General features: G+C 43.4%; 1 protein-coding gene across 3 annotated transcripts in view; it reads left to right on the top strand.

Moving 5' to 3' along the window:
* Positions 1–5,578: 5,578 nt before the first annotated feature.
* The window catches only part of OCLN (occludin), a gene marked incomplete at its 5' end in the record, with an annotated part of 45,202 nt that continues 25,113 nt past the window's right edge, over positions 5,579–25,667 (top strand). Inside the window, 3 exons of one of the 3 annotated variants that reach the window (XM_080924801.1) lie at positions 15,209–15,258; positions 16,366–17,044; positions 21,509–21,670. In XM_080924801.1, the coding sequence (XP_080780927.1) occupies positions 15,209–15,258; positions 16,366–17,044; positions 21,509–21,670 (891 nt within the window). Of the gene's footprint in view, positions 5,720–15,208; positions 15,259–16,365; positions 17,045–21,508; positions 21,671–25,667 lie in introns of those variants that run through there. The other 2 variants (XM_080924803.1, XM_080924802.1) reach the window with 2 other exon arrangements.

The following is a 25,667-nucleotide window of genomic DNA, read 5'->3' as shown; positions in this document are numbered from 1 at the left end:
GCTTATCGGCCATGGAATATTGCCTAGAGATAATCAGTAGTCTTAAAACACAGCAGGACTGCTGAGGACATTAATTAACTCAGGGAACAGATGGCCGAGACTGAGCCCCTGCTTAGCAGATAACTGGAATAAATGAGCAAGCCATTCTGAGCCTTAGCCTTCCGCTGCCTAGAAGAGGGAAAACACTAGCAGTCCATATGCTTTGTGAAGGCCAAACCATAAAACTCACACTGCAGAAGGCACAGTGCCCGGGGATGGCGGCTGTAATTAATGATCCTTCTAGCTGAGCTCCAGCTCAGGTGCTGACTTGCATCCTCTCATCTCTCAGTTTCACCAGGGTCCCTCCCAGGAGGATCTTGCTTCATACACAAGCACGGAGCAGCTTGGCGCTTACTCACCGAGAACAGGTGTCCTCTGAGAAACTGTCCCACAGATTCTGCCATAAACATATCCAAGGAAACTGCCCTAGACTCACAGGGTGCCTCCCTCATTACTAGTTGGTCACAATAGAGGCCTTTCAGGCCAGGCCGGCAGCCACTCCAAACTGAGGTGCCCTTAAACAAATACCAGACATTGAATTCACTTACTAGACTGGCACAGTGGAGTAGAAATATTTTAATCTCTCTTTCTTTTCTTCCCTCTAAATCCCGGTACTAGCGATTTAAGCCTCGGAGAGGAATGTGCTCCTTTCATAATGGCAGTTTGCGAGGTTAGAGACGGGCACCTTGGCTTTGGGGCTATTGATTAAGTGTCATTCCATAACAGCTAATGAATGTGTACTTAATTAGAATGGATTTAGGGAGATGATAGGCAACAATGACTTGTTATTTTATTGAGACTCGTTTGACGCCTCAGAATACAGTATGCTTTGGGGGGACATGCTTTCCCAACTCATAATAGGGTACTAATTTCATTAATTTTTATTTTTTCATGCAATGCTTAGCACAGAGAGCCTTATTTACTGAGCATCCTGTCATGGAGATATATCCCTAGCCCTGATTTTACTCTCTACAAATTATATTTATTTATTTATTTCTGCATCTGTATGCCCACATTCATGCCTGGGCTTGTATGGAAATCAGAGGTCAACTTGTGGGAGTTGGTTCTCTCTTCTCACCACATGGGTTCCAAGGTTCTATCTCAGGTTGTCAGGCTTGGTGGCAAGTGCCTTAATTCAGATACATAGTAAGGTGCAGGCTCTCCCGAGCTATGAGAAACCTTGCCACCTCTCCCATCTCTGTTTTTACATTTTGATGGAGAGGCTTACTAGGTTGACCAGGCAGGCCTTGAACTGTGATCATCTTGCCTCAGCCTCCAGAGCAGCTGAAGAAAGTACTATTTATTACGACTCCAGATGTGGTGAAGGTTTTTACAGTTGACTTTTCTTTCATCTAATCCAGCTCCTAAGGGGCAACACTGAGATCTGGCAGGGTTTCTCTGTGTAGCCCTGGCTGTCCTGAACTGGATTTGTAGAGCAGCCTGGCCTTGAACTCACAGACATAGGCCTGCCTCTGCCTCTGCAGTGGTGGGATGAAAGGTAACACTCGGCTTGCTGTTGTTGTTCAGCCCTTGTTTTTAAGTCTCAATGCTTTGAAAAAAAATCTATTTATGGATCTTCTAATAAAAATATGTACTTTGTTTTCTCTCCGGACACTCTGAATCACTACCTAGTCAGCTCAATATTAGCAGCCATGAAAAAAACACAGGTTTAGATCTTTCAATATTATAATATTGTTTGGAAAAGTATTATAGATCAAATGAAAACAGTATGTATGTAGTATCTTAACAGAAAACACAGGAAGCTGACTTTTTCACAATGAAAAGTGATTACCTATTGCCAATTTCTTTTTCTTGTAAAGATTTGTTTATTTATTTTATGTGAGTACACTGTAGCTGTTTTTAGGCAGACCAGAAGAGGCCATCTGATCCCATTCCAGATGGTTGTGAGCCACTATGTGGTTGCTGGGAATTGAACTCAGGACCTTTGGAAGAGCAGTCAGTGTTCTTAACCGCTGAGCCATCTCTCCAGTCCACCTATCACCAATTTCATACAACTCAACTTATTTTCTTAAATTTCACAATCATAATAAGTAGTTACTGGAAGGCAAGTCTTGTTACAATGGCTGTTCTGCCAAGGCTCTGAGCAGAGTAAGCACTTAGAAACATAGTTACTGGCTGGAAACACAGTTCAGTGGCAAAGAGTGAGCTTGAACTTGTACAAAGTTCTTGGTTCAATCCCCATCCCTGAAAGACACACACTGGGAGAGTTGGGAGGAGGAGGAAGAAGGGGAGGAAGGGAGGGGAAGGGAAGGAAAGAGGATGACAAATAGGAAGATGTCATCTTCTTGACAGACTTGAGGACAAGCATATAGGAGGGTGTGGTGCAGCCGTAATATGGCATTGGGAAGATCGAGGAAGGAGGGTTGTAAATAAATTAGAATAACTAACCTTCTTCAGATGTAAGATGTCCAAGTGTAGGGTGGGAGTAGGAAAGAATATTGTGTGAATATTACCATCTTGAAGTGAAAAAAATGTTTACTCAAAAGCATACTCAAGTGTTTTAAAAATTTATGTTCACATTAAAATTTATTCATAGGTTTTTTTTTTTTTGTAAATTGTAGTCTTTATAACAGTTCAAAAGTAGAAAAAAAAAGCCCTCAATTTCCAACAACTGGTAAAAGAATAAATAAAATGTGGTATAAATGCAATGAAATATTAGTCATAAAAAAGAGTAAGGTACTAAAATCATGGGCCGGCATGGATGAACCATGAAGAGAGCATGCTAAGAAAAAGGCAGACACCGAATTCATGAATGGTATTACCCATCCATATAAAATGACCAGAAAATACACTAATAAGTCAGGCAGCCATGGTGCGTGCTTTTAATCCTAGCACTTAGGATGAATTCCTGTGAGTTAGAGGCCAGCCTGGTCTACAAAGTGAGTTCCAGGACATTCAAGGGTGTTACAAAGAAACCTTGGGGGTTGGGGAGAAGAAAGAAAGAAGAGAAAACGTCAGGGGCTGGAAACAGAAAATAACTATTAATATGTATTGGTTTCAGATGAAAATGTTCTGGAATTAGAAATGGTGGCAGAGCTGGAGAAATGCTCAGCGGTTAAGAGCACACTGACTGTTCTTTCAGAGGTCCTGAGTTCAATTCCCAGAAACCACATGGCGACTCACTATTGCAGTAAATATTAAAAAATAAAAAAGGTTTATCTCTCCATTGGCCCTGAGGTCTCACTCCTCAGGCCCAGTTTTAGTTCAGAGCCACGCACACCTCTGTTGTCCAGTCTGAGCTGCCACACGTCCCAACTTGTCTGCAAAACTCCCTTTCCTGTCGATTTTCTACCACCTGTTCTCTGCCTCTGTCCTGGGGTGCTTCTCTACCCTCAAAATACAACTCTACAGCCCGATAGCTTTTCATTCAGGTTTATATATTCAACTCTCAATCCACAAAACCTCTACACAACAAGATTACATCAAATAGACAAAGTTACAAACTGCCCTTCTATATGAGATACTAAACCTATAAAAATCCTTGATGTTCATAGCTATTTAATGCCAACCAATCCCACCTGGGTCCAGCTGGTCCTTGGGAACCTCCATGTTCGTCCTCTGACCTCCTCAGACCTCTCAGTCCTCTCCACCTCCCTCGCCTGGCCCTGCTCAGTCACTGGCTTTCCTTTATTTTACTAATTAAAATGGGAAGGTTCAGTTGAAGTCACCTCAAGAGTATATGACCAGGCAGTCCTTCTTGGGGAAGTGGAATTAACATTAAAATATAAACAGTTTCAGGACAATCTACAGCTCAAAACCATTGGGGATCTGATTCCCTTTCTGTTGTGTCTGAAGACAGTTGACAGTGTACTCAAATACATAAAATAATAAATAAATCTTAATAGAAAGAGAACATGGTAGCAATGGTTGTACAACTTTGTGACTGCTAAAAATATTAAATGCACACTATTTTAAAATATTTCAATTAAAAATTTTAAGTGTATGGGTAATTTGCTTGCATGTATTGTCTATGTACCACTTGTGTGCCTACTCCCAAGGAAGCCAGAAGGTGTCATACCCCTAGAACTGGAGTTACATCTGTTTATGAGCCACCATGTGGTGCTTGAACTTGAACAAGGGCACTGTAGAAGAGCAGCCACTTGGTTTAACCTCTGAGCCATCTTTCCAGCTCCTGAGAGGACACTTTGAAAGGACAAATTTTTGGTGTGTGAACTAAGGATGGAGCTCTAGGGCTTCAAGCATGTTCAGGGGTCAAGATACACCCCCAGTCGATCTATATTTATTGACTTTTAAAGAGGAAAAAACATCACTGCCACCACTACCACCAAACGCCTATGAGATCCTCTTCAGACAGGGCAAAATACAATACCTGATAAGACAATAGAGAGGTGTTTACAAAAATGTTTGCTTGTATAATTATAATCTGAGTTGGAATGTTTGGAAGTATTAGCAAGCTGACAGCTAACATTAAGAGGATTAACCTGGCTTCCTTAGAGTTAATATCAGTTTATTCTGCATCAATCCAAAACTACAGTCACATTGAAATAATTATAGCAATGACTTCATGAAAAATTACTAATGAGATTAACAATCTATTAAGGCTGTCATTTAAGTTTTCACTTCCATAAGTATTGAATTGTGCTTTAAGATTTAATGCAAAGGAGAACCACACCTGTAGCTACTTAAAGGCAGAAAGGAGCATGGGGTAGATCAGAAATGTATTAGCAATGCAGACATTCAGGACTGGGACGTAAAAGGAAGCAAGCCTTACGAAATTGAAATTCTCATCTTAGGTGCAGATAGTTAACCAACAAGCACTAACATCTCTATATTGTAGAGTACAGTGAATAAGAAATACAACACACGCATGTCTATAACAACAGTTATAGGTAGAGTAAAAAAGTACAACCCTTAGCCACCAGAATTGGTCTTGTTTGTTTTGTTTCGAGCCAAAAAAGAAAAAAAAAAAAATACCAAGACGGTTTTAAATCCCTTTAGAGTAGCCTCTATCACCTCGTAGTTACATTTAGTGCATGTGCGACAGAGGACCCTGAGGCCTGGGGACTCCGAGTGACCCGCACATCTACAGTCATCTCCCTTCATTTTAACCAGTCCAGAGGATAGTTTTTTGTTTTTTGTTTTTTTTCCCCCTGAATTCTCTGATTCGGAAGGTGCTAGTAATGAGCACTTCTGAAAAACGTCCACTCTTTTCGCTGGAACAAGCATCTGGAAACTGCTTTTCACCAAACATTTAATCAAAACCTGGCAACAGAACACAGTAGGGAGAGGACTCAGTCAACAGCTCCCTCCTGACCTGGCTCTCCCTCTCCCGGAACCAACACCCCACAGGGGCCCTGAATCCGGCGGATCTCCGAGTACCCCCAAAATGGTCTGGGATCACCCCCTTGTCTCCGCAATCCTGAGACTGCCCCTCTCCAGCCAAAGTTGGCGCTGTTCCTTTAACTCTGCTTGCTCGGGTGGCGAGCCTTGCCCGGTCCTCCCCGCCTCCTCCTCCGCCGCCGCCGCTCCTTCTCCCTCCCATCGGAGTTTCAGGTGAATGGGTCACGGAGGGAGGAGGCGGTCCACGCCACACCTCGTCGCTAGTGCCCACCTCCCGGTCCCTCTTTCCTTAGGCGTCAGCGGCGGAGTTGCGGGAGAGCGGTCCAGCGCTTGGAGCAACCGGCTAGGGGCGCAGCAGGTGGGTCCCCATCGCGCGCGGCCCTGGGCAGGTTCGGCCTAAAATTGGTGCGCATGCCCGGGGGCAGGGGGTGGGGGAGGCGGAGGACCGTCCTCCCAGCTCAGTCGAGCTGTCTGCTGGCAGCGCGGGCGGCAGCAGGTGCACCGGCCAGGTGAGCACCCCGGGGTTCCGGCTCCCAGGTGGGTGCAAGGCAGGTGCGGTGCCCGGGGTCCCCCAGGACGACGCGCTGGGGTTAGGAGGCGAGGCGCGGGGAGGGCGCGCGGAGCTAGTTTCGGTGGCAGTTTCGCCCAGAACTCGACTCTCACGGAAACAGGAGAAGCGCGTGTGCCTGAGCGCAGAGCGGGAGGATTTGGGGGTCTCTCTCTCTTGGACTCGAGGGCAAAACCTTCTCCACCAGAAATGCCCGAGGAACCTCTGCTTTTATCGAGACGGGAGCCTCGGGGGCGGATCCAGCATTCAATTGGGGCGCTGGAGATCTGGGGGCTACTCCGGGTCTTTACTTAGGGCTGGAGCTGGGCGACGACGCAGGACGACATAGATCTCTGTGGCCCTCATGGTTTCTGCCTCTTTGGGTATTTCATCCCAGGAGAGGGGAAGGCTGGGGGTCCTTTGCAGTGTCCCCAGAGTCTTGGCGTGTAGTAATTACCCTGGCTGTTTGGAACAGGGGGTGGTGCGTGCGCCCTTGTTGATTTTAGCTCTTCGTGTTCTTTTCGAGTGAGGCTGGATTTCGAGGGAAGCTGCTCACGCGGTGGATTCTCATCCGTGACCGCGGGCCGGGGACCTGCCCTGGGGCAGGGCCTGCTCTGCTGCTCTGCTCTGGCCTGGCTGCTTCCGAGTGCGGACTGCTGTGGGGCGCACGGTCGCGGGGACCCGCAGCCTGCTTAGGCGGTCCACTTTGCAGACCTCCCGGGCAAAGTCGGCCTCGCAAGTCTAGCGGCGAGTGGCCTGCATCGGAGGAAGTATGTAGGGACAAGTGGGTGGGGACCAAAATGGCCTCTGTTTCTTGGCGCTGGAACGACTCTTGAGCCCCTTGCGTCCCAGGTGAAGTGACTGAACCCCGGCGGGAGCAGAGGTATCCTCGGGCCTGCCCGGGGCTTACCGGGAAAAGTGCCAATAGGGGAATTACCTGGGGCGGGGAGGAGGCAGCTTTCCAGGCAGGTTACCAGTGTGTGGCTCTCGCGTACAACAGGTGTGTTACTGGGATCACGGGAAAAGAGGAATGCTTCTCAGTAAGGCGCTTTCTGGTGATGCTTTCTGTGGTTCGTGCGTTGTTCAACTGCATACCCCCGAGTATAGCAGTAGTTCCTATGCACCGTGTGCAAAAACCTTAAATTTCCACTGCTGGTGGTTTTCTCTTTTTCTTTGGATTTATCTAGTTGTAAGTACTTCCTTTGTTAGGCAAGGGATGCCGAGGTTGGCCAGTTAGATTTAAGCGGGGAGGGGCACTCTCCACCTTCCATCAGCTTCCAGGCAACTTAGGAAGTAAGAAAGAGGCTATATCTCCTTGTCTGAGGATCTTTGTTAAGGGTAAATCTTACCAGAACTCTATGTTACAGGTTGGGGGAGGGGAGGTAGCCTAAGGTTGGAATCTCAGCAAAGCTTCAAAAATCTACAGTAGGAAGGATACCGAAAAACGTGAGCCAACCGATAAGGAGTGGTTAACTGTAGAGAATTTCCGAGAAAATACCTGCTTCAGCGAGCGGGAGGCAATTATCAAACCAGCCCATTTGTACCACTTCCACCTTTAAAACGGAGATTACTGTGCATCATTTGCACGTCGAGCCATTCCACATTGGGTAATATAATTTAGGGCTCTGCTCTACTTGCCTTGCAGCTGAGCTACTGACTCCCACCCCCCAAGTAAACTTTAGTTTTAGTCTTTTTTGGCTATTGTTTGGAGCATCGAGAGTTTTGTTTTTGTGTTTTGTGTGTGTGTGTGTGTGTGTGTGTGTGTGTGTGTGTGTGTGAGGTACTTGTAGTTTGGGACAGGATCTTTTATTCTGCTTTGCTAAGAAGCTAAAAGTTATACCTATGTTTTGACTTAACTCTTTCCATCTCAGAGTGTAGGAAGCATAGACTTTGGCCGACTTTTGCTCAGTTTGATACATTTACTTGGTGTAGTTTAAGATCTTCACTGCCGGGCTAAATTCCCAACTCATTAGCATCATGGAACATCAATCAGTCTTATTAACCAAGTATATGATGCTAAGGACCAGCGGAGGGACCAGAGAAGGTGATGGACAGGACATATATGAGTGAGTGTGGACCCATCATGCTCCTCCTGGGGTGCAGATGGTGACGCCTGAGGTCAGGTATGGAAGAAAGTTACTGAGTGGTCTGCAGAGCATCCCTGAGACTATATTTGAACTGTGAACTGAACTAGCAGATGTAACTGGCAACATTGCGGGAGGGGGATCCTACCTGGATCTTCATTCTAGAGAGAGGTTTTTTTTTTTTTTTTTAAGAGATGTTTTACTTTCTGTGTCTGAATGTTTTGCCTGCGTGCATATATATATATATGCATGCACAACTGTGCCTATTATTGGAGCACTGAAACCGGAGTTACTGATGGTTGTGAGCCACTAGGCGGGTGCTGGGAATTGAACCCTGATCTACTGAAAGAGTATCTTCAGGTGATTTTAACCTTGGAGCCATCTCTCAGTCCCTAGAGAGGTATTCTTTAATATGTATGTATGTTAGACTTTGTTTTTGAGACAAGATCTCTCTGTTTATGTAGCTCACACACACACACACACACACACACACACACACACACACACACACACACACACACAGCTAGAAATTCGAGGTTTTCTTTGTAATGTTCTGTAAGGAGCTGTTGGAGCTGCTTTTCCTCCTTTAGCTACTGACATAGCTGTGTGCCTCTGGCCCCACTAATCTTTATGCTCTGCTGATGACAGTGACCAGTGCCCCGCAGGCCAGATCCTGGAGGTCTTTTCACTCCTCATTTCCACCTTAATCCCGCAAGTGCTGCTGGGCAAGCTCTGCTATGCAGTGAAGCCTTGTCCTAGACCTTGAAGTACCATCTCTTAAAATACTAAGTAACTTCTGCCTGGAGCAGGAGCTCAAATGATTATTTGTTATTCTTGGTGGGGGTGGAGTCAGGGCCAAGGAGGGGAAACTTCCCAACTTTGAGATGAAATCTGACCCTGTGGTTTTGCGTGTTTTGTTTTGTTTTTGTTTTTAACCATTTCTAGGACTACAAAGACAGTTCTTAAAATATTTCAGGGCTTTTAGGGTCGTCTAAAAGGACATTAAACGATGGCTTGTTCTCCAGGACAAGCACTTCTTGTTTTTGCAATTATTTTTTCTAAAGACATGTTTGTTTTGATTTTTTTTTAAAAAGATCTGTCCAGTCTTACTCTTTCCGGGATCTGTACCTAGGGTGGAACCTGATGCACACATTCAGGGTTTTCCTTCCCTTTTGGGTGTTAGGGATGGAATCCAAGGCCGCTGAGCTACAGCTGTTTTTTTTTTTTTTAAACAGCATTCCTAGGTATGAACGCTATTTCTGAGTGCTTTCTTAAGATTTGGATACCCTTTGCTAAAATGCTTACCAAAGAAAGAAAATGTACTTTTTTTTTTGCAGGGATGGGGATGCACCCCTAAGAACTAATGAACATCTGCCGAGCTGATCCCTTCTATCCTGTATAATCATATGGACGTTTATGAATTAAGCAGCTTCCTCATTTTTCCATGTTCCCCCCACTAATCTTAATCCCTCAGTTTTCAGGGAGCAAATCCTCTTGGCTTCAGCAACAGGTTTACTGTTTTTTTTTTTTTTTTTTTTTGATTCTGGGTTTTGAACTCAGGGCCTTAGGATTATCTGCCACCGAGCTATACCTGAAGCTCAGCGTGTGCATTTCTAAGGGACTTATTCATGCTTCCAAACACTTCAGCGCCTGAGCACTTACCTTACTGGCCTTCCAGGTAACCTCTTCAGGTATGAAAACATTTGCTTCTTTTCTCTGTTTTATTTACCCCTGCCAAGGTCAGGGTCATTCCCCCTTTTGACAGAGACATTAAGTCATGGAAGCCCAGAGACCGGGAGAAGGTGCGTGAGCTAATAAGTGGGGTGGTTGGAACGACCACATGTCTTCAAACTCGTTTTGATCTTGATCTGTAGAGACCTTGCTCATTCTAGATGGATTCCTAGCCCTCGAGTTATTAGTTATTCTTTCCAATGTTTGGTCAGCTGCAAATCTGGATAACCTTGTCTGAGGTGATCACTAGAGACCTCGCTCCAGGTGAACATAAATGCTCCATTCTTTCTGCTAATTAGATGCTGTTATTTGGCTCCTTAGGACTCTGTCCAATTCTTCAGTTTTCCTCCAGGTTCCCTGGATTCCTTACTTGTGCTTTTGCCTGGTAACCTTCAGAAGAGGAACCAAGGTACGCCAGGAGCTGTTGAAGTCTGCTTTCTAAAATTGTCTTAGAATTTAAAAGTCCCTGCTACGGGAGGAAACTTGACAGCCAGACTCCACCTCTAGGAAATTCATTTAGAAAAGGGATTTTGTTTGAATGTCTGATACCTTAAAGACTGAAACTCCATTAGTCTAGTTTTTAATAACTGATTCCAAGCCTGGAATTAGGGGATAGTCAACATTATCCCTCCTCCTCTTCTTTTTTGAGTCAGGGTCTCACTATATAAACTTAGCTGCCCTAAAAATTGTTCTGAGTCAGGTTAGCCTTAAACTCATAGAGATCCTCCTGCCTCTGCCTCCTGAGTGCCAAGATTAAAAGTGTGTGCCACCATTAAAACCATTAAAAAGGTTTGCCCTTTGTATTTAAAAGAAAAGGTTTATGTACTAATATGAGTGTGTGTCAAAATATGCTTGTGTGTACCACATGTATGCAGATACCTGAAGAAGCTGTCAGATGCCTGCACTTGGAGTTATGGGCACTTGCTGCTTGATATAGGTGTTGGGAACCAAACCCTGTCCTCTGTAAGAACAGTAAGCACTGTAAGGGGCTGACTCATCTCTCTAGCCCCTTGCACTGTAAGTTGGATTCAAACTCTAGCCAGTCCTGCCTCAGCCTCCAAATGCCAAGGGGTGGAGAACTCACTGTGTGGCCCAGATAGGCCTTCACCTCATGGAAATCCTGCTTAAGCCTCCTAAATGCTGAGTTTTCAGAGATGCATGTTGCCATGGTAACTGGCTTGAGTGACTTGACTTGTAGGTGTAGAAGATCTCAGGTTCCTTAGGTTCCGTATTGTCACTGTTCGACAGTCAGTCTCAGAAGTAAGATCTGACATTCAATAATGTTTACAGTTTTTCCTTCATGTTCTTTTCTCAAACCTTGTTTAGGAGGCCATCTTGACTTTGTCTCCCAAAGCCCCATCTGGGTTTAAATCGCTCATGTTTGTATTTCAACATGAGATGAAGAAATTGGCAGTGTGCTAGTTACAGGGCTGTGTACATTGAGGATTTATGCCTCTGTTGCATATTGGTAATGTAAAACCAAGTTTTTCTTCCTGGCTCCATGCTCAGAACAACAACTCTGAGACTCAAAATGTATTTACAAACACCTTGCTTGGCTTGGATCCCCAATTAGATCATAACTTAATATCCCATTTATTCTGATCAGAGTTATGCCACATGGCTGGCTAGCTTAGCTCAGCTCCCATCTTCTGTCCTCCTCCATACTCCTGGGCTCCTTCCCACCTAGCATTCTGGCTCCCTACCTGATGTCCCACCTTCTGTTTCCTGCTTATAGGCCAATCAGCATTTTATTGACAGATGTTGCATCCTATAGTATACAAGAGATTTTTCTCTACACAGTAAAGTGGTTTTAAAAAAACAAATGACCACCTTAGTTGGCTCCTGGCCCACTGCCATCTTTCAGTGTACCCCAAAAACCATTTGTCTTAAGAAATGCTGAGAGGCAGTGATGCGTGCCTTTAATCCCAGCACTCAGGAGGCAGGGTTTCAGGCCAACCTAGATGACAGAGTGAGTTGCCATGGCTACACAGAGAAACCCTGTCTTGAAAAACAAACAAACCCCACAAAATGAGAAGTTATCTTTGCTTGGTATTTCTGTTGATATTACCTGGATTTTGATTTTTGAGGTTTTTTTCAAATATACAGAGTCTTATTCTGAGATTTGGAACCAACTATTCAGTGATGTGGAAGAGAATTACTATGTAGTTTACACATCTCATTTTAAAAGTCTAAATTAATTGAGTGGAGTAGTGTAGAATTGGGCAGGCTTTATTTGAAAGTGAAAACAAATTTTGATTTAATAGACTCAGACAGATCACAGACCTTGCTCCTGTGTCTCTTGGAGGCAACAGTTTGTTAAACTGTCCTGGTAGTTTTTCATTACCTTCAACCTGAAAGCACGTAAGGTTTTGCAAGCAGTATCCATGATCCAATCTAATTCATGAAAATGTTGGGCAAATATTTACACATCTATGTTGTGCCAGGTGCTGTTTTAATCATTGAACAACATGCAAAAACTCCTGTCCACATGGAGTTTACCTAGAGGATCTAAAGTTCTCTTCCTTGCTAATCAATTACTAGTGTTGCCTGGAAAGACGTTACTGTTGCCTGCACATACCCTACCTGAGAGGCAGGAAGTGCTCAAAGCTGTAAGACTGAATGTACATTCATTTGTTCGCTTGCTAATTCGTTCATTCCTTTGGTCTTTCCTTTTATCTTCCTTTCATTTATCTTCTGTACACGCTTGTGTGCACACCACAGCATGTGTGTAGAGGTCAGAGGACAGCGTGCAGGTATTGTTTTCCTCTTCCCTTCATGTAGGACCTGGGGATTGAACTCAGTTCCTCCTCCTTAGTGGCAAGTCCCTTTACCTGCTGAGCCATGTCATAGGCCCTTTCTTGGCTTTTCTAACACTGAATTTTCTAGACTAAACTCCAGCTTTTAGTTCTTACTGGTTAGTATATTTCCAAAAGATCTGCTGGGCACCATGGATTCACCTTGGACCAGGGCAGATCATGTCCAGATTCACTGCTTCATGGACATTAACACCAGTTGTCCACTGCAGGAAAGCTACTATGTGACATGAAATTCACTCAAAACTTCTGATAGTGGAGAGATAGAAGGTATGGCTCAGGTTACATCTCAGTGGCTCTCCAGCTTTGAGCATGTTACTTCCTGTGTCTTTCTGGTCCTTTCTGGGTTTGGAAAGTAGATAAGCAAGGTGAGTTTGAGTGTGAGTTGGAATTTTGTGGAGAGTAGCTGGCACGTGGGTCGATCTCCAGTGCTGTTTCCTCTCCTCGACCTATAGTCCATAGTCTCAGGGGCTGCCTGTAGCTCCTGTGCCCTCTTCTGCCTGTTGGTCCTAACCCAGTCATACTGCACTGCCGAGAATCAGACTGGTTTCCTGTTTCTCACCTGACAGAGAGGAGAGGCTCTAGCTAGACGTTCAGAGCACTTTGTACTTTCATTACTGGCTTTATTTTATTTAATAGGTTACCATGTCCATATATGGCTTCCTCTCTGGCCTGTAAATGGGCCCCAACCCCATGCATGTCAGAACTTAACCAGCCCGAAGTCCATCTTTCCTCCAAGGCAGTGCTAGCTAATGCTCTTCATGACTTTACTTACCCCCTGCCGCTCTTGGTCACCTTAGTTTAGCCTGAAGTAGTTGCTTTTGTGTGTGTGTGTATCTTAGGCTTCCACAGGCTCTACTGTGCCTGGGGGGCCTCTTTAATAAGTATGTGTTGAGTGAATGAAATTGCCTTTGAGGTATTTAGAAATGTCTAGAACAAAAATACTCCGATTTTCACTCAGGAAAAGAACTCCTTGATGCATGTTTTATGTCTTTCTTTTTTGTAAAGATGACATGATGGAAAATTGGAAAACCAGGTAAGGGAAGGGAATGAGGTGGATTGCAATCACACGTTCACACCTGCATTTTGTAATCACTTTTAGTAAGGGCGTGCTTTAGTTAACTCTGAAGCTAGCTAAAGACGGGTGCTGGACACTAATGTCTGTGGTCTCAAGTGCATTCTCATCTTCCACAGCATTTAGAGGTGAAAGGAAACTATTTTTCTTTCAGTTCTGGGAGTTGAATCTAGGCAAGTGCTCCACTAGGGAGCTACAGTCGTCAGCTTTTTGTTTTGTTTGGAGAAAGGGTCTTACTGTTCTGTCTAGGTTGGTCTCCACCTTGAGCTTTTGTCCCAGCTTCCTGAGGAGCTGGGATTTCTGGTATATATCATTGTAGCTGGTATTAAAATTTTTATTTTTTTATTTTTTTGTTTCTTCTAAAAATTTATGGGACTGGAGAGATAGATGGCTCAGTGGTTAAGAACACTGGCTGCTCTTTCAGAGGACCCAGGTTTGATTCCCAGCACCTACATGACAACTCACAGCTGTCCATAACTCCAGTTCCAGGGTATCTGTCACCTTCATACAGCCACACACACAGGCAAAAATGACCAGTGAACATAAGATAAAAGTAAATGATTAATCTGTGTTGTCTCCACCCCCATCCCCTGATAATGACTCATGCCTTTAATTCCAGCAGAGGATGCAGAGGCAGGTGGATCTCTAAATTCAAGGCCAGCCTGGTCTACAGCTTGAGTTCTGGAACAGCTAGGGCTACACAGAAACACTGTCTCAAACCAATCACAAGAAAATAAATATTAAATATGAATATTAAAAAATATTCTAAAAATTGTTTTAAAATGTAAGCATCTGTGTGTATGTGCATACATGTCTGCATATGTGTACACCATGGCATACATGAAATTGAGAGAACACATGACATCATATGAAGTCGAAGTTCTCCCTTTTTAATCTTTATATTCCAGGGTTGAACTCACTTGGTGGCAGACACCCTCCCTACTGTGCCATTTCACTGATCCCAAATAGTTAATTTTATGAATAAATTCTTTTCTCTCTTCTCCCTTTTTTCCTTTTTGAGATAAGATCTCATGCTAACCTCAAATTTATTTCTTTTTCTTTGTATGCCTTTGTTCCTAGTATTGGCTATTTACCTGTGTTGTAAAAGGATGTCAGGTGGTCATTACTGTAGCTCAGAATTAGAAGTTTAAAGATACTTGTGGGGGCTGGAGAGATGGCTCAGTGGTTGAGAGCACTGACTGCTCTTCCAGAGGTCCTGAGTTCAATAACCAGCAACCACATGGTGGCTCACAACCATCTGTAATGGGAATCTGACGCCCTCTTCTGGTGTGTCTGAAGACAGCTACAGTGTACTTATGAAATAAATAAGTAAATCCCGTGTGCCGGGGCCATGCAGGGTGCATTACTGGTCCCATGAGCAGTGCTAGATTTTCTGTGCCTGAGGAATTGATGGGTTGTTACATAAGTGTCCAGGGGTGAGTGGGCGCTTAGAGAGTGGAGTCTTACATTTCCCTGTGCTGTGAACAATGCTGGCCTCAGTAATTACATTGTCCTACTTTTGTTGCTTAGGTTTGCTTATCTTGGGAGCCTTGAAGTCTTGCTCATCATAAAGATCAGGTGACCAGTGACATCAGCCATGTCTGTGAGGCCTTTTGAAAGTCCACCTCCTTATAGACCTGATGAATTGTAAGTAAATAATGATTCCTTTTCTTTTTTCTTATATTTTTTGGCTGTGAGCCTAGTGTTTAATGGCTGAGCCATCTCTCCAGGCTTCTCTTTTCTCTTTTCTACTGGGGTCTGTTGCATGTAAAATTAAGTATTTGTTTTTAAAAATTAAGCCAAGGGGGTAGAGCCGTTGCTCATCAGCAGAGCCCTAGACCCTTCCTCAGTTCAGAACTCCTTCGCCCCCATTACACCCCAACACCGCCTAGCACTTATGGCCTGGAACATGGCTCAGTAGAGTATTTGCCTAGCATGCATGAAGCTGCCATCTGGAGTTTGATCTCTAGAACCACTTAAACCATGCCCTAATCCCAGTATTTGGGAGGTGGAAACAGAAGAATCAGAAGGTCAGCTACATAATAAGAATGAAGCCAGCCAGTTCCACATGAGAGCCTGTCTCAAAATAGTCACAAGACAAGGAAACAAAAACCCCTGAATCCAGTATGGTGGTGCCTTTTTTCCTCCTGTTCTAACTTTTGCCTCTCTACTGTCAAGCACGATGTCTACATGGGTCAGCCTGGCACCTCCAGCTGTCAGCCTTCAAAGAGCTGATGAATGAATGAATGAATGAATGAATGAATGTGCTTTCTGATGAAGAGTCAGATGGTTAGGACTTGTACTGGACCCTGAATAGGCTAGTGTGGGCATTGTGTTTAAACACACTTACCTTGTGCCACAAGGGAAAAAGAGTTTGATACATTGTTTCTCCACATGCACTCTGGTTGCTCCCAATGCTGGTAGTGGAACTGAAACCTTGGGTTTACTAGACAATACTCTTCCATTGAGTTAATATCACCAGCCCCATCATCTGACATTGAACATATTTCCAGATGATCCTTACACGGGGCAAATTTTGGAGAACCTTTGCTCTTAAACAGACTAGAACAGTCATTGTCAAACACGTTTCCCAGCAGTGTCTGCATCAGCTGGAAACTTGATCCACTTCAGACTTGTTCCCCTTTTGGAATCAGCAACCCCTTTACTGTTCAGCGGGTTTAAAGTAGTTTCACCTACAAGGCTCATTTTATTTCAAGCAGTTTTAAACTTCAGGTCTTTTTATTTCCCTTTCAGCAAACCCAATCATTATGCGCCAAGCAATGACATGTATGGCGGAGAAATGCATGTCCGACCAATGCTCTCTCAGCCGGCGTACTCTTTTTATCCAGAGGATGAAATTCTTCTCTTCTACAAATGGACGTCGCCTCCAGGAGTGATTCGGATCCTGTCTATGCTCATTATTGTGATGTGCATTGCCATATTTGCCTGTGTGGCTTCCACGCTTGCTTGGGACAGAGGCTATGGAACAGGCCTCTTTGGAGGAAGCCTAAACTACCCTTACGGAAGTGGCTTTGGTAGCTACGGAGGTGCCTATGGAGGTTATGGCTACGGTTACGGTTATGGCTACGGTGGGTATACAGACCCAAGAGCAGCGAAGGGTTTCCTGTTGGCTATGGCCGCCTTCTGCTTCATTGCTTCCTTGGTAATATTTGTTACCAGCGTTATAAGATCTGGAATGTCCAGAACGAGAAGATATTACTTGATTGTGATCATCGTCAGCGCTGTCCTGGGCATCCTGGTGTTTATTGCCACGATCGTGTACATAATGGGAGTCAACCCAACCGCCCAGGCTTCTGGATCTATGTACGGCTCACAGATATATACCATCTGCAACCAGTTTTATACTCCTGGAGGTACCGGTCTCTACGTGGATCAATATTTGTATCACTACTGTGTGGTGGATCCCCAGGAGGTATGAAGAGTCTTTTGTTTCCCCCTACATCCAGTCTCCTCTCCCTAAGATTAGAGACACTCAACTACAATAGTCATATGGGAAAATTAAAAAAAAAAATGTCAAAGCCCTACTTTAAATTACGCCAAAATGTTGGGGAAGGACTGGATGTCATTCTTAAGCCATAATTAACATTCCATATAGTATTACCTATCTAAAGGATTTCTTGGTGATTTGTTATGTTGTGGAATGTCTTCACTGTCTCCCCCAAGAAACCTCTGTGTCTATTAGCAGTTGCTCATGTTCTCATAATGACAAATCTTGAGCAGTTGATGAGCTGCGTGGTGCCTCTCCAGAACTGTGTGAGGGTTCCAGCCTTCCTGCTTCCCCTCTAGAGCCTGTTACTGTCAGTCTGTCTGTCAGTCTTTCTGACTCTAGTTGTGCTCATGGCTGTGAAGCGGTACTCTGTTCTGTGTGGCTTGCTCTGTGTTTGTTTTTGAAGGAGAATCTTGCCACGTATCCCAGGCCATCTTTGAACTCCCAGCAATCCTGCTGTAGCGTTCTGAGCGCCTGAACTGCAGGCTCGTGACTCTGCTGTACTTGTGCGTTGAACATTTATCATCATTGGATATTCAGAATTTTAGTTTTCAAATCAGCCTGTCTTAAATCTTTATGATACGCATATAAGTCTGAATCAATGATTGGCAAATAATTCTTACTTTGCAACTACAGGCACATGAACTACCTTCCCTGCTCCACTAAATTTTCTCCATGCCAGTGTCTGAAATGAGTTGACTGTATGGATGATGCAGATAGCTCATTGGTGGAAAGCTTGCTTATCACATATGAGGCCCTGGGTTAGAAACATTGGGGAGGGGGGTGAGGCTGGAGAGATGGCTCAGTGGTTACAAGCACTGACGGTTCTTCCAGAGGTCCTGAGTTCAAATCCCAAGCAACCACATGGTGGCTCACAACCATCTATAATGGGATCTGATGTTCTCTTCTGGTGTGTGTGAAGACAGCTATGGTGTACTTATATATAATAAATAAATATTTAATAAAAAAACAAAAGGCTGGGGTTGGCTATGGTTCAGTGGGCAGAGTGACTGCGAAATCCATGGGGACTTGAGTTTGGATCCCCAGAACCTGTGCACAAACCCAAGCATGGTGTGTGTGCACATGTAGCCCCAGTGTGGATGAGACAGAAATAGGCAGCTCCTAGGGGTTCCCTGGCAAACCAGTCTTGCTGAAATGACAAGCTCTAGGTCCACTGAGAGACTTTCTCAAAAAAAAAAAAAAAAAAAGAGAGAGAGAATGAGGCATGGTAGAGGAAAGCACCTGCTGTTGACCTTTGTCCTCCTCTCACAGATAGACACATACATGTATAGGCACTCTCGAATCCATCACATGCTCATGTGTACACAAGTGTACACACACATACACGTCATAAATACGAACATTTTTTGAGTCTCATTTGACCCCATTAATCTATATTTCTTATACCCATGCTATACTCTAATTTTAGCATTATAGTATGTTTTGAAATTGTGGATTATGGATTCTCTAACTTGGGTCCAAATTATTTTGACTAGATTCTTTATTCCTTGCATTTCCATATGGTTTTTAGGATTGTCCTTTAGGATAGCCCTTGTGAACAGTAGGATGAGTTTTAGCTTTTGCAAGCCCACTTGCTAGGACTTTGAAGGGTTGCCCCAAATCTGTAGATTGGTTTTAGGGAATCTTGTCATCTTTGCAATCATAACTCTTCCAGTCAGTGGACAGAGTTTCTTCCCATTTTCCTCAGTGGATTCGGTAGCTTTTCATCCAGGTGATTCTGTATGCTGCTGAGGTAAAACCCTGCCTTAGGAAACTGTGATTCATCTTAATTACATTAGACCACTGCTTTATTTTGTGCTCTTGACTCAGGAATTCTCATTCTTTTTCCTGAATGAGTCACTCTTTCGGGTCAGACTTTCTCCACTGACTGCCTGGCTTTATTGTGAAGGTGAGGTGTTTTCCTTGCTGGTGTAGGTTTTCAGAGTGCCTGCTGCTTCTGTTCAGACCTGTCTGTGGTGGGCACCGAGACCTGCACAGTTGGTGTGTCTAATTCACCACACGCCTGTCCCTCGTGATCTGCTGGCTACTTGAAACTTGTGTTCTCTGAGAAAGGATGTTACTGTGAGGTAGACAGCGGGAAGGAGAGTTCTTGTTCCCCATGAGTGTGTGACCAGCACTGGCTTCCAATTCAAGTGCACCCAGGTCGGTGTGTCACCCAGTGCATCTGCCCAACAATGGGTGAGCCATCAAGGAGAGGAGGCTTCATTGTTACAAGGTCCTTTCTAGTACAAGGCACTGAAAACAGACTCACCTTCTAGATCAAAGGAAGCGTTCATCCATTTGCTCTAATTTATAGGTTGGTTAAATTTATATCTTTATCATTTATGTTAAGATAGGTCCCCTAGGACCCACAACTTAACAGTGTAAAAAGAATTGCCAGGCATGTGTCGTGAACAGGGTTGTATGTATGATTGAGTATCTAAAGCTACTTCTGAAAATAGCATTTTGTTTTTGAAATTATGTATTTTAATATTTATAAAAACAAGACTCTAGTGGAACAAAAGAAAGAAGGATCATGCACTTAGGTTTTAATCCTAATTTATTTGGACATAGTAGGATATATCTATACTACTATAAGACAAATCAGATAAATGTAAGAACAATAAATTGTCAGTAAATATACGATCCATTCAAAAGAAATATATTTCACTTTATTTGGTAACACATTTCTCAAACTTAAACATAGAAGTTTTACAGTTCTCGATATACCTATTTTTTTACTACCAGCATTAAAATAATTTCAAGGATATTTGAGTTCTGATATTATTATTATCCCAGAAGTAATCCATGTTTTATCTTTTCTTGTATCATATCATATTAAAATATTTTATTTTCATAATTACTCTTTTTTTTAATCAATTTTATTGGATATTCTATTTACATTTCAAATGTGATACCCTTCCTCCCCCATCCACTTCTCTCCCTCCTCCCCTGCAACTTGCTTCCATGAAGGTGCTCCCTCTCCCAATCCTTCTCTCAGCTTCAGTGCCTTAGCTTTGATGGTGTTGTTCTTCTCATGAGAGTGCAAACCCTTTTTCTGTCCTTTCTCTAGCTCTTTCATTGGAGTCCCCGTATTCAGTCTGATGTTTAGCTGCAAGCATCCTTCCTCATCTGTATCTATATGACTCTGGGAGAGCCTCTGAGGAGGCATCCATGTCTGGTTCCTGCCAGTAAACACTTCCTGGCATCAGCAATAGTGCTTGGGTTTGGTGGTTGTATATGGGGTGGTTCACCAGGTGAGACAGTCTCCTTAGATCTTTTCTTCAATTCCTGTTCCTCTATTTGACCAAATTTTGGTCTTTCTTCTTTTTGAGCTTCATAAGTTCTGTGGATGGTTTCTTAGGTATTCTGAGCCTTTTTTTTGGGAGGGGGTGCTAATATCTGTTTATAAGTGAGTACCATGTGTGTTCTTTTGTGACTGGGTTACCTCACTCAGGATGATAACTTCAAGTTCCATCTATTTGCCTAGAATTTCATGAACTCGTTTTTAATAGCTGAATAGTACTCCATTGTACCGAAATTTCTGTATTCATTCCTTTGTTGAGGGACATTTGGTTTCTTCCCAGCTTCTGTCAGGGTCTAGCTGGTCCTTGGGAAGCTCCATATTGCAACAATCTCCTTGAAAATAGCATTTTAAAAACTCTCTAGAAGACTTTGAGGCTGTCTAATCCTAGCACCTGGGAGGTAGTGGCAGGAAGATCAATAGGTTGAAATCATCTTGAGCTCCATATAGAGAGTCTGAGGATAGCCTGGTCTACATGAGACATTGTCTAGAAAAATAAATAAATAAAACTAAGGGGCTGGAGAGATGGCACAGTGGTTAAGAGCCCTGGCTTCTCTTGCAGAGGACCTGGGTTCAATTCCCAGCAACCACATGGCAGCTCATACGTGTCTGTAATTCCATTTCCGGGGCATCTGACACTCTCACACAGACATATGCACGCAAAACACCAACACACACACACACACACACACACACACACACACACACACACGAGATTTTTTCAACTCACTTGCTATTCCCACCTCTTTACAGCAGCTCCAGGGTCACACATATTTCCAAATTTGCTTTCTGTAGTTGTGAAATGGGGTTCTGATAGCTCAGCAGGGTTTGAGTACTGAGTCATGTGGAATGTGTCCATTTTTGTTTTTTGTGCACCTGGTTCACTCTTTATGTGTTTTGCTAGCTTTAGTCCAGCTGCTGTGGGTTAGTTTTATGATAGAACTAATGTGACAATTTACTTTTAGTTTTATACCCACTAAACCATAAGTACTCAGGCCCTTCGGTATGGGTTTTAGTTCCTAGAAGGTAGATTTCAATTAAAGCAATTAAAATTAATTATGTCAATGTCTTTCATCCCTTTTTAGGCTATAGCCATTGTCCTGGGGTTCATGATTATCGTGGCTTTTGCTTTAATCATTTTTTTTGCTGCAAAAACCCGAAGAAAGATGGACCGTTATGATAAGTCTAATATTTTGTGGGATAAGGAACACATTTATGATGAACAGCCCCCTAATGTCGAAGAGTGGGTAAGTTTATATAAAACAAAACACTTCTAACTCTATTAAATTCTCACCTTTATTAAAATCTCTCCATTTTTTGGGGGGGTATACTTTGTTAAACTTCATGCTTAGAATCATTGTGTTTATATGTTGTGTAAGTTGTTTGTTTTTTTGAGACAGAGTTTCTCTGTGTAACAGCCCTGGCTGTCCCGGAACTTGCTCTGTAAACCAGGCTGGCCTCATATTCACAGAGATCCTCCTGCCTCTGCCTCCTGAGTGCGGGATTAAAGGTGAGCACCACCACACTGGGCCAAGCTGTTTGTTTTGCTCAGAATGTTTAAAAGGTAAACATGCCTGTGGAAATTGCTTTATTAAAGGGTAAAATCATTTCCGTTTTCAGGGAGTAGATCCAGGCTCTGGAAGGAATACCTCCTAAAAAAAAGTCACAAAACCTGGGCTTTGCAGAATGCAGGAACTCCACCCCACCTCCTTTTCTCTCTTTACCTTTTGGGAGAAACAGTGTTGCCTATGGGGCGAAGGCAGCTGGGTTCAGGATTAGCAGAGGCATTGTGGGAATGGCCATGTTGGTAGCCTTCTCATTGATAGCAGCCTGGTCAATCACAGTGACTCACTTGTACACCATTTAGCTCACCAAATACTTGTGTGACAAAGACAGAGATTACACAGGTTTCTACTTTAGGAGGGAGCACAATACACTGTAAACCTTAGCAGACTTCCTGTGTGGTGCTCTTTTCTGAAAATCTAGGAATCCTTTAAAAGCACCTGAACAGGGAGTGTTACCCAACCCTTTAGAAGCATATAGAAAGAGATTTTGTTTCTTTTGGGATGCTGTGAAAAGCAGCTGTAGACACCTGGTTTCTTTTTTTCCCTTCTGTTTCAGTTTTTTCTTCAGTACTGGGTACAACCCAGGACCTTCCGCCTATGCTAGGGTCCCTAGGTTTTTATACTGGCTACTCTCTGTTTTTAATCTTTGTGAGTTTGTGTTAAGTAAATCATGTGGGGGATGTGTTTGGAGGTGTGTATTCCTGCTTGTGAGTATAGGTGTGTGCACTTGCCACTGGCTCTGTGTAATTGTCAGAGAACAACCTCAGGGCTGGCCCTCTTTGCATTTGCCAAGCCAGCTGGCCCTGGGGGGCTTCCTAGGAGGTGTCTGTGTATGCCAGACCATAGACTACTCTGATTACAGACTTGCTACTGCACCTCACTTTTACCTGGGTTCTGGGGATTCGAACTTATATATTCACAAATTCAAGACAAGGGCTATATCCATTAAGCCATCCCTCCACACTCCTGTACTTCCTGTTTTTGAGATAGGATCTCCTTAAGTAGCCCAGGCTGAACCTGAACTCACACTGTAACTAAACAGGCCTTCCAAGTAGCCAGGATCCCAAGCCCTTACCACTTTGCCTGGCTGATTTCTTGCCATAAAACCTAACTGGAATACTGGATCCTGGCTGACTTTAGGGTCCGTGCATTGTGGCCACTGGCACTGGGTTAGAGGAGGGCTTCAAAAGAGCGGATGATAAGCTGGAGTCTCTTTTAGCTCTAACGTTCAAAATGCTTGAGAGTTTTAGGAAATCTACAAGCTTAGATGAAACTTCTAGCCAGTGAATGAAATAAAAGAAGCCATGTTAAGAAAGCCAGAAAGGGCGTGGCTTACCCCACTGCAGAGTGGTAGGTGCAGTTCCCTGTCTTCTGTAGGAGGCCACTTCCTCTGCAGTGTGAAGCTGGGGGAGTGTTTTCTTTCGACCTTTAGCTTCAGGCGAGGCCACCTGTAGATAGAATAGGACAGTCCATTGTGGACCATGAGTAAATGTTTTGCTGAGAGTTTCTGGGTGTGTCTGGTTTTCACTAGCTGGAGGGATTTGTTTACTTATGGTTTCTAGAGGCTTACCAAAAAAAAAAAAAAAAAAAAAAAAAAAAAAAAAAAAAAACAGTTCTAGAGAGACCAGCATCAGCGATACTAGAGACATAGTGAACTTTAGCCTCTCACCTGGTTTATTGTCTAGAAGGTTTAATCAGTTATAAATGCTTTTGATAATTTATCAACAGCTATTTGCAGTAACTCCTGGTGGTGGTGAGGAAGTGAAAGATAGTTCCTGAAAAGGCATTCCTTTGGGCTGGCGGCATAGCTGGATGAGTATTTTCCTAACATATAGAAAGCCTTGGGTTCAACCCTTGACCTGGGATATACACATAAAAATTACTATTTTCGTATATATAGTGCCTTATGATAAGTGACTTGGGTATTTTAGCCTGTTAGAAGAAATTTCTTTCTCCTATTCTTCTTTTGCCTACCCAGGCTGATTCCACTGAACTCAGGTACACATTTCAGTCCAGCCCCAGTCGGGGACTAGAGTGTCGAGAGTTGTTCACAAGTTGGGATAGGCCTAACAATTTAGTACTCTACTAAATCTTTCCACCTCTTTAGATTTTAGGATCACTCCTCCTTCCCTAGATCCCTTTTCGTGTTTATGAAAACAATTTGTAAAATGCTAAGTTCCCAGTCCTGCATCTCCTGGGCAAGTGGTTTCTTTACCTTATTAGGAGGGGCATTGTTGTTTTGAGGGGGTTTATTATGTAAGTTAATAAATCCTGTTTGTATTCCTTCCTGCCTTTGGCCATTTCTGTTCCTGTTTGAAAAATGTAACACAGCCTTTATATTTTAATATTCCTTAAGCAACACAATAGCTGGGCAGCTGCCTGTCCTCCCTGCTGTCAGGATCTACCTCCTATCCATAATCCGTTATTATTCTCCAACCAGGCAGCTCCCTGGGCAGTCTTCTCTGGGCCCTTAGCCCCAGCAGCTCTTCTCTGTGTCATGGCGGTTCACCTCCCCCCTGCACGTTCCTTCTTCTTCCATGCCAACTCCCCTATGCCATGGAGGCTCTCCCCCATCCTCCTTCCTCATAGACTCTCGCCTGGGAACCCTAAACCCCACCTATGTCTCTTCTCCCCCAGCTATTGGCTGCTTTATCTGCCAATCAGAATTAACTGGGGGCAGGTTTCTCGCATTGTGGTAGATAGTAAAAGGCGAAACCTCAACAGGAAGTGTCTTTTCTGGATGTGTTGTTCTTTGTAAAGTGAGCGTACGTTTGAATGCCTTGTCCTATATAGTCATTAAGTGGGTACCTGGATGTTTTCCAGTGTTCAGAAGGGGTTGCCGTGTTTTGTTTTCTGCAATTCAAGAGGTACAGCCCTTCGCCTTGTGTTAGCTAAGAAACCACTTTCTATTGAGCTGCATCTCCGGCCCTCTAATGTGTTCTTTCAATTACATCTAGAGCTCTTTAGTTTTTATTCCAGATAGACTTTTACTTTGTTATGCTCTGAAATCACAGATTTTATTTATTTATTTTTGAGCAATTAGAGGTGCTAAATGAAAGTGTTTGCTTAGCACGAGAGAGTCCCCGAGTTGAACCCCTACACACACACACACACACACACACACACACACTAAAGGATAAGGTATCTCAACTGATTTTAAGCAGAGAGAATTTTGAAAATTCTTTTTTCATGCCTTTTTGATGTACTTTTGTCATTTTTCTTAAGTACTTCTAACTCAGAAGTATAATCATAGTCTTTAAGTGTAAAATTCTGTCATTCTGACTGAATATTATAGGTATTTTATCATCTCATTAAATCATCTTCAAAACAAGTTTAAGGACCAACAAGATGGCTCAGCAGATGAAGATGCTTGGTGCCAAGCCTTGTGACCTTATGTTTTTTAATAACAGAGATTCTCTCATATTTTATTTTATTTTATTTTATGTCTATGGTTGTTTTGCAGAACATGTATATACCTGATATCCACAGAAATCAAGAGGTGTTGAATGCCCTGAAACTGGAGTTACAGATGGTTGTGAGCTCCCATGTATATATGGGAATTGGACCTAGATCCTTTATAAAAACAACCAGTCTACTAAACCACTGATCCATTTTTTTAAGCCTAATGACTGTATTTTAATTTATAGGATAGAAGGAGAGAAGTAATTTCTATGAATTA

Source organism: Micromys minutus (assembly GCF_963924665.1).
Source record: "Micromys minutus genome assembly, chromosome: 11".
Taxonomy (NCBI): domain Eukaryota; kingdom Metazoa; phylum Chordata; class Mammalia; order Rodentia; family Muridae; genus Micromys; species Micromys minutus.
This window is presented reverse-complemented; position numbering and strand designations above follow the sequence as displayed.